Source organism: Pholcus phalangioides, unplaced genomic scaffold (assembly GCF_987345545.1).
Source record: "Pholcus phalangioides strain wild (caught in Gottingen) unplaced genomic scaffold, Ppha-v1.0 ptg000009l_1, whole genome shotgun sequence".
In the NCBI taxonomy this organism is placed as follows: Eukaryota; Metazoa; Arthropoda; class Arachnida; order Araneae; family Pholcidae; genus Pholcus; species Pholcus phalangioides.
Genome location: NW_028301602.1, coordinates 55,796,457 through 55,811,056, shown reverse-complemented (window position 1 = coordinate 55,811,056; position 14,600 = coordinate 55,796,457). Strand labels below are relative to the sequence as shown.

General features: G+C 40.7%; 1 protein-coding gene across 1 annotated transcript in view; it reads left to right on the top strand.

Annotated features, from left to right (window-relative positions):
• The window catches only part of LOC149083343 (unconventional myosin-Ia-like), a 175,660-nt gene that overhangs the window by 129,955 nt on the left and 31,105 nt on the right, over positions 1–14,600 (top strand). Inside the window, exons 3-4 of the mRNA XM_089236828.1 lie at positions 95–210; positions 378–472. Of these exons, the coding sequence (XP_089092954.1) occupies positions 95–210; positions 378–472 (211 nt within the window). The remainder of the gene's footprint in view (positions 1–94; positions 211–377; positions 473–14,600) is intronic.

Sequence of the window (14,600 nt, the reverse complement as noted above, 5' to 3'; positions counted from 1 at the left end):
AGTATAAATATTCTGTATTCCACTGAAATATGGCATCAGCGTAAATTACAGATAATAAATACATGCATATTTGTATATATTTTTTACATTGCAGACATATTTAGGAGAGATCATTGTGTCCGTGAACCCCTACAAGAAGCTCGCCCTTTATTCTAAAGAAGTCATTTTGGCGTATCAAAGGTGCTGCATGTACGATCTTCCCCCTCACATGTGAGTCCATTCTTCAAGCTTAAATTCCTTCGTATAAATACACAGACATTTCTATTGATGCCTGTATAAAAAACAAAGCTTTTTTTTGGAATAATATCGGTTTACCAGTAATCCTGGAGACTTAGTCTAAGAAGCATTAAATATATATTTATTATTTCTAATTATAGATTCGCGACAGCCGATGTAGCTTATGCATCGATGAAGGACAGGAACGCAGACCAGTGCATTATCGTCACCGGTGAAAGTGGGTCTGGCAAAACAGGTTGGTGACATCATACTTTTTATAATGCGTTCGTATGCTTCGAAATATCTTCATGAAATACGCTGTAATCTTTGTATGTGCAGTATCACTGCCAATAACCCGAAAAAAATTTAACAAATTACGTAAGAGTAAAATTGGTAACCGCTCGCGAGAAACGGAGCTTTTATTCAGAACATCTTTCTCTTTTCGCTTCTGGGAAAAGCCTGTGTTTTCTCGAAAAACACCTTCCTTCGTACCCGTTTACCGACAATTACAGTAAAACCTGCCAACTTGGACCAGGGGTAGAACTGGAAGGTTACAAAAGGGGGGGGGGGTAACTGCCTCTCACTGCAAACTTTAAAAGGCGGCAATTTCAGGAGGAACACCGTTAAAAAAATCATGGAATTTTGCAGTGTTGGGGGGCGGAAAAATCATATTTTCTCCTTACCCCTTAAATAATGCTAGTTACGGCCCTGATTTGGAGACACATCTTTGCATCCTAGACAGCTTACTACATTGGGACCGGCCACAATCCTATAACACATAATGTCCACAATACTATATATACCTCTATATCTTGAACACCTCCCTAACTTTTCCAGATTTTCATTGAACCGTAGGTATTTGACTTGAACAGATAATAGGAAAATATTTACACGTGGAAAAAAGTGCATTCTGTGTGGCCAAAAAGAAAAAAAAGTCGCATATTTCCAACACGTTGTTGGATTTCTTTCAGCGCGAATCACGCTCGCATTCGTCCTGAGAGTTCATGAGGTAATGCAATATTTCATCACTTAATTTTTAGCTAGATTTGCATCAATGTTTGGCTTGCAATCTTGTGTTTAAAAGCTGAGTTGAATGACTCTACACATTGCTCTCCAACAAATCTCATAGACCATAGGTTCTTAACCTACGAGTAGTGACCCAAACTCGATTCACCGGTGATTCAGAGATAGGTCGCACAAGTACATTTACACAGACAGGGATTTTTTCTTGAGCTATGGGTAACGACCCAAAATTGATTCGCAGGGTCTTCCAGGAAAAATATCGTAGGAATCCTCTTACAGCCAAGGATTTTTGAGCCACTGGGTCACGAAACAAACATGATTGGCAGGACTCCCGAGAAGTACGGTACGAATCGATTTACAGTCAGGGATTCTTGAGCTATGGCTCACGACTCAACTGGATTTACAGGGACTTCCTGAAGGAATCATTTTTTTTTTACAAACCGAGCACAACTCAGACCTATCGCCATGGGGAGTTTACTACATAGTGAGTTGTGCCGGAAGTGTAAGTACCTAACAGTCTGAGTGAGTATCTAGTGTTGTGTCTGATTTTTCAGTGCTGTCATCTATATTTCAGTATTTCAAAAGTGAAGTGAGTGAAGTGCAATGACTGAATACTTGTACCGTTTGTAGGCCTGTTGCTCTCTGTGGCGAGACTTTTTAACGTGGAGATCGGCTCGCATTTGCGCCTCTAAATTGGGAACCACAAAATACCAACCTCAGTCGACCACCACTGTGGTGTCGGTGGGGTTCGAATACGGGTCCCCGCGATTCGAGTCAGTCACTATGAACTGGAGGAGTCGTGCGAATTCACTTACAGTCCTGTTATAAATGCAGGTATTGCATCATTAGCTTCACTAATTTTTAAAAACAAACAGTCCCATGGGTGGCGAAAATGATCTTCTTGTTGAATTTTGTCGCGGTTGAAAAGGCTTAGAACCTCGGCCATAGTCTGTGGATTGGATATCGGTCTGGGCTTGATGAAGACTGATTCAAATATGGGAATGATACCTTTCGGCGAATATTTGACTGTTCAAATGCATATTAAACATGCTTTCGCCATCAGAGAAACAAATATCCATCGATGGTTAACGATCCTCAGTAAATACGCTAAGATACTCGATTTCGTTTCTGCACAGTATTGCTGACCCTAATTCAGAGGGATGTGTACTCGGTTTCTTTCTTTTTTTTACATTTTTTAAGATGAGGCCTCCGCTTATAAAAACAAAATTAACCCAACTATTTGCTAACCAGTTTTGTCTAAACCATATATCTGATAGTTAATATAATCGCTGTCTTTTGCGCAACATTTGCATCTTCTTTTGGCCTTTTTCTCGCCTTGATAGCGATGATCGTGGCTGCGATTGTGGTGATGACGACGGAGGTACGCGTCCCACTGCTATGCGTTAAATTATTCCAAGTAAACGGCAGAAATTACCGGGAAACTCCATTAAGAACTACCCCCACGTGATTAATGGCTGCCTCATAAACGATTCCTCCTCCTGGTGCGACGAGATTTCGAATTGGAGCGTTCAAACAAATGCGTGTTAACGTCACATTGTTATGTCTATTCATCTTCGCGTAATGTTCCGCTGATTCCTCTTCATCTGTATTTGCCGTTCATCCACTTTCGCATGTTCGAAAAAGCACACTTTCAGATGAAACAAATATCTTTCGTTCTCTGCAATTTCTCGAAGCCCAATAAAACATTAAATTTTCTATAAACAAAGCTACAAAGCGAGAAAAATTTTATTCGACAGTTTATTTCATTAGCTACAGGTTATTTATTAGCCATTTATTTATTCAGCATTCATTTCATTATACAGTACAATGAAACACTGCGTTAATAAAAATATTGAGGAGAAAAAACTGCCGATTTAAAACATCTTAGTTATTATTACTTGATTTTGGGGGTAAGTGTACTAACTTTCATTTGTTAAGAAAATGTCCTCTTCCTGGCGGTCCCCAGACCATTTTTCAAATTTTACAATGGTAACTTTCTTTATCGTAAAATAAAAGCGTATATTCTTATTTTCACTAGTATATATTTCTAGGACTGGTATATCTTCATATTTCATCTTTTTTGCACATTTTGAATATTTTTTTATCGATACAAATACAAATACAAATACCACGCCACAACAGGCAAATTGCCCAACGAGGTGGCTGACTTAAGAACATCATGGATCCCCGAGCCATTTTTTGGAGGCCCTACCTACTACTGCTACACCACACATGCACCATGTACATGCGGGAATGTGCGTGTACGTGTAGTGAAACCTGACGTGAAGTTTTTGTTTCTCAGTAATGCTTGTTATGTGCTGCCATCTGCCACCAGTTTTTCTAACTATGAGTGAAGTGTTATGGTTGAATGATTTACCGTTGTAGGACTGTTGCTCTCTGTGGCGAGACTTTTTAACGGGGAGATCGGCTCGCATTTGCGCCTTGAAGTTGGGAACCACAGAAAACCAACTTCAGCCGACCACCACTGTGGGGTTCGAACCCAGATCCTCGCATCGCGAGTCCGTCACTATAACCACTCGACCACCACAGCGGCGGATACTTTACAGATAAATGGAAATTTTCCCCAACTTTTTTTTCCCATTTGTGACTTTGGATAAAACATAGGTGGGAACTGATGTAGAACTTGAACCAATCAAATTTTGTGTTGGAAAGGTAAAGACGAATATCTAGCCATCACTGGAACTTTCTTTCAAATCAATTAGAATTATAAATTAGATTTATTCGGGGAAAAAAGAGGTGGCTACTTTTTTGTGAGAAATAGGTAATAGAAAACTATTTTCACTTCACCTCATGTTTCAGTTCAGAGACTTCTATTATTTCTGAAAAGCATATGCTTTTTCAATATGCTCAGTTTTTTATCAATGTCGCAAAACATAAAAATATCTTTACCCTGGCATTAAGTAACCAGAATTAAGATTTTTTTATGACTTAGGGGGGATGGGAGTCAAAAAATCTAGATATATTGAGTAATGTTTCACCTGAAGACTTTTCTTTGGAAGTGCCTCTCTTGCACTAGCAAAACGGAAACAAAGTAGAAATCTCCTGTCCCCATAAAAGTGACGAAAAATGTAGTGATAAACAGATGTAAAAATAGAAATAAAAACTTACACAATTCACATAAAAAAATGCTGTTCAGAGTATCAATAGTTGTCCAAGTTGAAAATGAGCTACCAAAATAGATGGAACATGTTGCGAGTGTCAAGCATAAATATGAAGTTGAGTGCTGAAACAGCAAAAATATCACGTCGGATTTAACTATCTCTTAACATGGTTTTAACATTAATTAATGCTGACTATATTTCATTTATTAGCGAGCAAAGTAACTTGCTGATAAATGAAATATAGTACGTAAAATGTTTTTGGATTTTTTTAGTTGATACTTATTTGCCCAATTTCGTGAAAATAACCCATATGTCTTGTGGAGACATACCTAAGAGCAATGTTTCCTCAACCTTTCAATACTCGCGGCCAAACTTCAACATCAATTTCAATTCGTCCCTCCCCTCCTCTACAGGATATACTAGACGCTTAGAAATATAAACTCTTCATTTAGCTTCTGTGAGTCTTTTTTTCTGTGTTCGCCCCCCCCCCCAACAATAAGTTGAAAGTACAAGTTGAGTGCAGCCCAATATGCTTACGAGGAAATAATCGCTATTATTGTCAAGTAGAGCAGATGGTAACGATTCATTTTGTCTGCGAACCGAGGATTGAAAGCGTTCCATTCAACTCATTCGGTGTATGTTCTACGGAGCAGTAGGTTGGAGCGAATACTAGATACTGAGATCATGAATAGGTTCTATATCAGCAGCAGGACAGAATCTGGAAAAGGTGAACTGTAAAATGAATTTAATCTCTCATTTTACCCAGCAGCTAAAATTTTATACCCATTCATAAAGGGGAAAATACGCTTCCGGATTATAATGATGAGTCCGTTCACTCCTCACTTTCCATTGAATTCAGGATCCGGAGATGATTTTTAGAATCGCATTCAAATGATACACGGTGCCTACTTGTATAAGTAAATAGATTAGATTTAGACTTACAAAAGAATCGATTATTCCTCCATCGAGAGAGAGAGAGAGAGAGAGACAGAGAATATGAAAAGGAGGAAAACGAATTTCAAAGTTTCGTAGGTGGTATGAATAAAAAATTCGTTTTTAAGTTGGCGTGATCTTAGCACGATACCGTTCATAGTTCATCAAATTCAGTTATTCTTTCTCTCTATGTGTATACGTATCATCATCACGAAAGTACAGGGTGTGTCCCATAAATTCGTAAATAGTTTAATTAAAAACTCATAAAAATTGAAGGAATTGGAAAATTTGAATTCAGTTTGTGAAAAAGTTATTCTCGCGTAACTAATTTTTTTGTTTGTTTGAAAAACAGAAAAAAATTTAGTTCAAGTTATTATCGATAGAGGGCTCAATTACTAAAAAGACTATAGAGGGCTCAATTACTAAAAAGACTATAGAGGGCTCAATTACTAAAAAGACTATAGAGGGCTCAATTACTAAAAAGACTATAGAGGGCTCAATTACTAAAAAGACTATAGAGGGCTCAATTACTAAAAAGACTATAGAGGGCTCAATTACTAAAAAGACTATAGAGGGCTATAAGTCGAATTACTATCGTTGCAAGAAAGTAAATAACTGGAAGCATGCAAATCAGAGTCTGTATAAAATGTCGGGTGTACGATTTACCGCTCATTTCTGAATTATCCTGTTACTGGTTGCTTACATAAGGTTTTCATTGTGACGTTGGCATTGGTGCATGAAGCACTATTTGGCAAATTTGTTTTAACTCAATCACGAGTCGCCGGGTGAAGTTTCACGAACGCTTCGGACGCAGAAGATATTGAAAGAAAGGTAAAGATCCAATCTCTCCTGCCGGACACCCCCTCCGAATGAATGAATGAACGCCAGGGACTCTGCCACCGGACTTATCCCGTTGCCGAGATCTCTTCCAGCCCAGCTTCGTGGCAGAGTCTGGAACAAAGTGAGTGCACCTAACAGTCTGAGTGTGTAGTGCTTGATATTTCAGTGCTGCCATCTATACTTCAAATTGTGAATGAAGTGTAATAATTGAATATTTGTTACGTTGTAGGCCTGTTGCTCTCTGTGGCGAGACTTTTTAACGGGGAGATCGGCTCGCATTCGCGCCTTGAAGTTGGAAACCACAGAAAACCAACTTCAGCCGACCACCACTGTGGCGCCAGTGGGGCGGACACTCCCTCCGTACATCGCCCTCTATCTACAAAAATTTGAACTTATCTAGTTTTTTTTCCTGTGCTTCCCCCTTCGTGAGAATAACTTTTCATGCGAACCGCCTTCAAATATACCAATTCCTTCAATTTTTATGAATGTTTGAAGTGAAACTTCTACAGCGACGTGGGACATAAAAGTGAAAGTTTGTAAGGAAGAGGAAACCATCACAAAAAGTGAAACGATTTCTTTTTCCTCAAAACCGATTCCGTAGAATAACTGATTGTGTGATGGAGTTCCGAGAAACAGATGGGTTGTGATGGTAGTGGTGGTGGTGGTGGTGGTGGGGGATGCCAGTAGGCATTCGGCCGTGGTAGAAAATAAAGTGGGTGGGTGTCGGTTTTTGTGTCAGACAAATACAGTTCATTACCTTTCCCTGTCCCCTTCCCGTAACACCGCACCCTCTGGCCACACGAGAGCACATTTCGCACGCGAATACAAGTTTTGTGACATCAGAGCGCCAGCTCCTAATTGGCTGCGCTGCGCTGTCATAACGCTGTACATCCAGAGCGTTTCTCACTTTTTCTTCTTACTCTTCACTCCTGTACTAGACTTCAGTCCCGATAAAACGCCCTCACCCTCTGATTTAGAGCCAACCACGATTATCACCAGAACTGCCACAACTGGGACTTACTATGGGATTATTACGGCATTTAATTAAATTCAAAATTTCCCAATGAGGTGAATCTAGTCATGCCAAACCTAGAAGTTTCACTTCTATCGCGTGAGCTTGGGAAGCAGATTTTTTTTTTAACTATTTATGAATTTATGGGACACCCTGTATATAAATACAATATCGACATCAATTCAACAAACTTCATTCAGGGAATCATCTACAATCCATGTATTAGAAAATATCTAATGAGATTTGGTGATAAAAGAAGCAGTAACAACTTCACAACGGTTTCCTAAAGTACAAAATAGCAATATAAAAAATGGGGTTAATTTGATGCTCATCAACAATTTCCAATCGATAAATGTATCTCTGTTTCTTCTGGGAGATTGAATATGGAACGTAATTTTAATTTTTCCATGAATACTTGTACGTATCACAGAAAATCTTTTTCTTTTCTTTTTTTTTTTTTGCTGTATACAGTATATTATATTCTATCCTTAATCTTCGCGACTGTGAAAATGTATGATTTGCGAAGGAAAAACATGCGAAAAATTGTAAAAATGATGGAAATAAAAATATACAAGGTAAGCTTACGTCTGGCAAATTTATATAAATTTTGATTGCCACTTTTTTCTTCCAGTGTTGTTTGTGAAAAATCAAATGCAGTACATTCTTACTCGATAATTCCAGTCTTCAGTTACCTAAAAGTATACTGTATTTTAACAAATGAAAAGTGTAAAAAAAATCGCTGAAAATTATTTATTCACCCACAAATCGAAGAGTATCATCTTGTCCTGTGCTGGGTCCAGGTTTTTATTTACATTCTTAAGAAAATATTACCCTCGATTATAGAAAAGGTAGGAAGGTGCTCACTGAGAGATAAGCAAGACCACCTTATCCTGCATGGTCATAAAATAACTTAGCCGATATACGAGCCCCTAGCGGCCGAAAAAATCAACGAATGTAAATGAATTCGAGTTATAGGTATTTCAAAGTATATGCGCTCACGAGTAAAGAGAAAAACAAAACTCTCTAGCTCTAGCCGCTACGGTTACAGCAACGAAATTTCGAAAAATTCTAATAACACTCATTTTTATGCATTGCTAAGTGATTGGCGCAGTGAAAACCATGAATGGCATTGGAACGACTGTACCTTTAGCTCAGTGTTTCTCAAAGTGGGCAATATCGCTCCGTAGGGGGCGATGGAAGTTCTATGGGTTAGCTTGAGTAGGGGGTCGATGAGAGAAAAAAATTTCTAAAGAAAGGGGTGATGGAACGAGAATAATGGGAAACCATAAGCGAAGCCGTAGGACGTAAACAAAGATCTTACCGAGGGTTTGTGCGGTAACCCCTCGGAGGAGAACTTCCAGCATTATAAATGTGATCTGCATTTTTTGTTTCTTTGTCTGCATCTAGTGCCAGCGTTTATGGTACTTCAGGTACCGTTCTAACACCATTTATTGTTTTGTACTGCGCCAATCACTTTACAATGCATAAAAGTGAATGTTACCATTTGATTTTTTTTTTAGAAATTTTGTTGCTGTAACTGTAACCGCGAGAGCTAGAGTGTGTACTCTGAATCTTAGCTCATCTGGAACTTCATTCCTATTTGTTGATTTCTGCAGTCTCTAGCCTATATGTTGCCTATACCGGCAAAGTTATTGCATTACCACCATGCACGTTCTATTTCCCTCACGTAAGTCTGAATGTTTGCATACTCTCACCTGAGCAGAAACTAAAGGTGGTCTGACGGGGGCAACTTTTTCTACTTTATTGCACACCATTTCCGGTCCTGTCGCCACACAATAATTTACCACCGATCCAGTTTTCGGACATCTTTCTATCCAGGGGAAGTCATTATACTTCTGTCCTCGTCATAGAAAGAGAGGACTTCCGACAATAGCATATTGAGGCACCATCTATTGGTGGTTGCCTCAGGTTCGGTAGAGAAAGAATTTATCATCTATGTCCTTCCGCGGGATGGAACCCGTTGGGCCTAGATTTCATGGTAGTAGGCGAGCATCTCACCACTGCGCAACTCGCACCCCAGAGGAAATTAACTGTCTCTTTAAAGAGTGATAAATTTTACGGGCTAAACAAAAACACTGTCATAAAATTATTGAATTCCACAAGGGAGGGGGGAATCACGTTTGCTACGCCCCCTTCCTCATCACAAAAATTTTGATTACAGCCCTGTGCGTGCGTGTTTGTGTCTCACAAATTTTATTATATCACCATGTTCTCATATCAATTTGATAATCAATTATCAGTATTAATCAAGTGTAGGAAGCTGTTGAACAGCCGCTGAAAAGGAAGAAATGTAACGTGACTTTGTGCTCGAGCGAACGAGCGATTTTAAGAACGTCAAGCTTAAAAAAAAAGTATGAGAGCAGTAGTATTGCAGAGAGATTGAATTAAGGGATGGTAGAGGAAAGTAGTCGTATTTAGGCTACGCTTGTTAATGTTCTGAATTCGAATAAAGTCTGTTTTTTGAAAACGTTAGTAAAATCCCGGAATACTTGAATTGAAGCCGCGGCCATTTTCCTTAGGAGCCAACAGATTTATCAGAAGCGGGATATAAAACCGGACTGCGATAGAAGAAAATGTCATTTCTCGTGAGAGGACGAAAGAAAGACTTGGAGATTCTAGCGTTGGAGTTGGGAGAGAAGCCGTCTTCAGATGACAGAGTGGCCGATCTGAGGAATCTCATCGTCATGTCCAAGAACTATGAAGAGGACTTTGTTAGAGGACTCCTCGAGCAGATCATCGAAACCCGTCAAGAAGAAGCCGAAGCTCTGCGACAGAAGAAAGAAGATGAAGCTCAACGACAGGAACGAGAGGCCGAGCGGCAGTTCGAACTGGAGTGTCTTCGGATAACATGTGCGGCGTCGCGAAATATCGATGATGACACCGAAAGTCATCGCATCATACCGTGCGATTTGACCAAGAAGATACAGAAGTTCGACGCGGATAACGGGGATTTGAGTCTGTATTTACAGTACTTCGAATGCCAGGCCGAACTTGCGAGAGTACCAGAGGAACAATGGGTCACTAGCTTATTAGTGTTACTGCCTTACGAAGTGTCCGAAATCGTGATCCGTGAACCCAAAGAGAGGATTAACGACTATGGTTTCGTCAAGGGACTGTTGCTGAATCGATTCAAGCTGACGACAGAGACGATACGGCAAAAGTTTATCCAGCACTCCCGACGTCTGAAGTCGACTTGGAAGGACTTTGGATATGAATTGAATGTCTTCTTTTCCGAGTGGCTATCTCTTCTGAATGTTACCGAGTTTGAATCATTGAAAAAACTGATCGTCACAGAGCAGATGAAATCGCGGGTACCGACGAACGTTCGTGAACATTTCATCGATCAGTGGTCTAGTTTTGTGAACCCTGATGAATTAGCGAAGAAGCTCGATGAATACGAAGTCGTGAGATCCGAGATCGAGGATGTAAAAAGTCACAAGTTCACCGGGACTGATGAACGAAGATCCGGATTTTGGGATGACCAAAGGGTAGATGCTCACCGAAGAACCGTTGCTCAGGATCGAATTGTGCACTTGGATCCAAGGAGAGACATGGTGATGGGAACGACTTTGAACCGGAACAATCGACCTCGTATGAGTGAAGTTCGTGACGGCGAGGGACAACGTGTCAGGCCAACGGTTCCGAGAGACGATAAGCGGCAAGACTGGGAGCCCAGATGTTTTTCGTGTGGATACCTGGGTCATGTGTCGTGTGATTGTCCAAGAAAGAAGAATTTAACATGCCTCCTGTGTGGTATGGCCGGTCATATTCAAAAGCACTGTCATCATACTACAACGAAGAAAGTCAACTTGGCAGCAAATGGTTGTGCTGATTGTTACGAAGGGAACTGCATCAAAAATGCTAGGATCAATGATGGGCGTCTCATCTCATGTTTGATCGACACTGGAAGTAGTGTGACATTGTTGAAGAAGTCCGTAGCGGAGGATATGAAGCTCAAGTATGTGCCGAAATCAGAAGAATTATTCGGTTATGGAGATCTGGTGAAGCCATCAGCAGTTGCACTTGGGAAACTTAACGTGGATTTGGAAGTGGATGGTGCAAAGTCAGCTGTGGATGTGTTAGTCGTCGATGATAATGCACAGTCGTATGATTTGATAGTTGGACGGAACTATCTGATGTCGCCGGAAATTGAGTTTGCCGGGAGTGGAGGAAGACTGCGCGTGTGGCACGCAAGTGAGTTGCCATGTGTTCGAGATGTCGGAGTCGAGGAGAAAAGGATAGAGCTGATGACCATGAATCCAGAAGAAGTTGACGGTGCAACGATGGAGGTCATCGATGCCAGAACAGAAGATGTGGAGGACGGACTGGTGCTGATGAAAGGAAGCCAAGGAAATACTGATGTCTTGCTAGAAGTCGTGAAAGGGAAAACGAAGGTTCCTATTTTGAATTTAGGGAAACATGTTGTGAAGTTTGGTGAAGGACAGTGTATCGGTCGTGCGTCAATCGTTGTTGATAAACTGAGCATGAGGGAATTAGAAGAATCTGATGAAGCTGTAGGAAACCCCGAAGTCAAAAACTCTTTTGTGTGTGATGAGCTACGTGAAAACTTGGATGTTCTGGTGGATGAAGAAATGAATCCTTCGACTGATTGCTGCGTGAGTGAGGCCGTCATAGGATCAAGGGACATTGAAGTAATCTGTGAGGATGATATCATTTCAAGTGTGGCCTTGAAGGATGAACTGTGCGATGAATTACAGTCTCGCGGTAAGAAATTTGCTAATGTGGGTACTACGTGTTAGGGACGAGGACGTAAGAGAAGAGGAATTCGTTTAGATGAGATAAAGTTCGACGATTCAACTGAGAAAGAAGAAAAGCGTGAAGTTTGGTCATTGGTGAATGAGTATAGAGATGTTTTTGCATTGTCCATTGAGGAACTTGGGTGTACATCGTTGACTAAGATGGACATTAAGGAAGTGGAAGGCAGCAAACCTATTTGTGTACCGCCGTATAGAACAAGTTTGTCTGAGAGGACGGCAATCAGCGATATCGTGAAAGAATGGAAAGATAATGGTATAGTCACAGAAACTAGGTCGCCGTATGCTAGTCCAGTATTATTGGTGAAGAAAAAGACAAGTGAAAATCGATTAGTTGTGGACTACCGTCGATTGAATAATCAGACAGTGAAAGACAAATTCCCATTTCCACGAATCGATGATTTACTGGAAAATTTGGCTGGGTGTAAAGTGTTTACGACGTTGGATCTAGCTCATGGATACTTGCAGATACCGCTAACGGAGGAAGCGAATTTGAAAACAGCATTCATCACTCCAGATGAAACAGGACAGTTTGAACGTGTGATATTCGGGTTAGCAAATGCACCAGCAGAGTTTCAAAGACTGATGTGTCAAATGTTGGGTCCACTCATGAACACTAAGGTCTTATGCTATCTCGATGATATCTTGATACCAGCGAAGGATTGGACAGATATGATGGAGCGAATTAGAGAAGTGTTTGAAAGACTGAGCCGGATTGACGCTGAAATTGACAAAATGTGAATTCGGGAAAAGAGAACTGGAGTTCTTAGGATTCGTTGTCAATGCAGAAGGCATTCAGCCAGGTTCGAGGAAGTTGAAAGCTGTCAAAGACTTTCCGATTCCCGGTAACGTTCATAAACTACGTAGATTTCTAGGATTGACTAGTTATTTTAGAAGATTCATAAAAAACTATGCACAGAAAGCTGATCCATTGACACGATTGACTCGAAAGAACGAAGAGTTTACTTGGAAAGAGGAACAGACAAGAGCTTTTGAAGAACTGAAGTATGCGTTGATGTGCCAACCCATACTATCACACTATGATGCGAGAGCGGAAACCGAAGTCCATTGTGACGCGAGCTCAATTGGGTTAGCGGGAATGTTGTTGCAGAAAGGAACGAACGGCAAGTGGCATCTAGTATATTGTGTGAGCAAGAAGACCACAGAAACTGAGAGTAAATATCACTCGAGTAAATTGGAATTGATGGAGATTGTTTGGACGTTGGACAGATTGCGACAATTCTTAATTGGGATCAAGTTCACTATCGTCACCGATTGTCAAGCTTTGGTCTACATGAATACAAAGAAATGCATGAATCCACAGATAACCAGATGGTTTGATCTAATTCAGGAATATGACTTCGAGGTGAAACATCGATCAGGATCAAAAATGGCACATATAGACGCACTTAGTAGAGCACCTGTAGCAGAGTCAAAAGATACTCTAGACTCATTTATCGATCAGAAATTAGAGATATGCTTAACTCTCACTGAGGAAGATCAAATCCTAATGATCCAGACTGGTTCCCATACATGAAACGCTATGTAAAACGTCATATAGCCATGTGCGTCTGGAATGTTTGGTCAATAAGTTACCGGCAGGTAAGCAACAGGGATTGCTGCACGCAATCGAACCCGGAAAAAGACCGTTTGCAGTGATACATATGGATCATCTGGGACCTTTTGTCAAAAGTTCGAAGGGAAATCAGGAGCTACTAGTGATCATTGACAACCTTACCAGATTCGTACGATTATTTCCAGTTAGAAATACTTCAACTACTTGTGTAATGAAATCGGTCGGCATCTTTGTGAATGACTTTGGACTACCGGACCGAATTATAAGCGATCGTGGTTCTTGTTTTACGTCACAGCAGTTTGAAAAGTACTGCAAGGATAACGGAATTCACCATACGCTCAATTCAACGAAACACCCTAGAGCAAATGGGATGGTCGAAAGAGCAAATAGGACTATATTGTCGTCGATAACTACAGGTATGGAGAACAGAGACCATAAGGACTGGGACGTGAAAATCAAGTTGGTAGAACGAAATCTGAACAACTTTGTGAACAAGTCATCTGGTAAGACACCATTTGAGATGTTGCATGGATATTCTCCAAGATTCAATGATGGAATGTTGAGACGGTTAGTAGATTAGGAGAATAACTCGTGGATGGATCCAGAGGAAGTAAGAAAAGAAGCTCGAGATATAATCGTGGAGAATCAAAGAAAAATGAAGAGCACCTTCGATAAGCGCAGATGTGCTACAATAGTGTTCGAACCAGGCGAGGTTGTTGTTATGAAGAGAAGTCCGAGAGCCATGGGGCAACCGACGAAGACTCAACCGAAGTATAGAGGACCGATGACTGTCACGGCTGTATTACCAAATGACACGTATCGGGTGACTGAATTGGAATCAACAGTGAAAGGTCATCTATACACGACAACAGCGCACGTGAGCCAACTAAAATCTTGGAGGTGTGAGTCTGAGTCCGATGATGAAGACATTTCAGTGCAAGAAGAAGATGAGCCAGTGTTACCAAGACGTAATCCGAAGAGGTCGACACGTAAAGACCAGTACTGTGGGGCAATCGGGACGATTGCAGGTCAGGATGACCGAGTGTAGGAAGCTGTTGAACAGCCGCTGAAAAGGAAGAAAT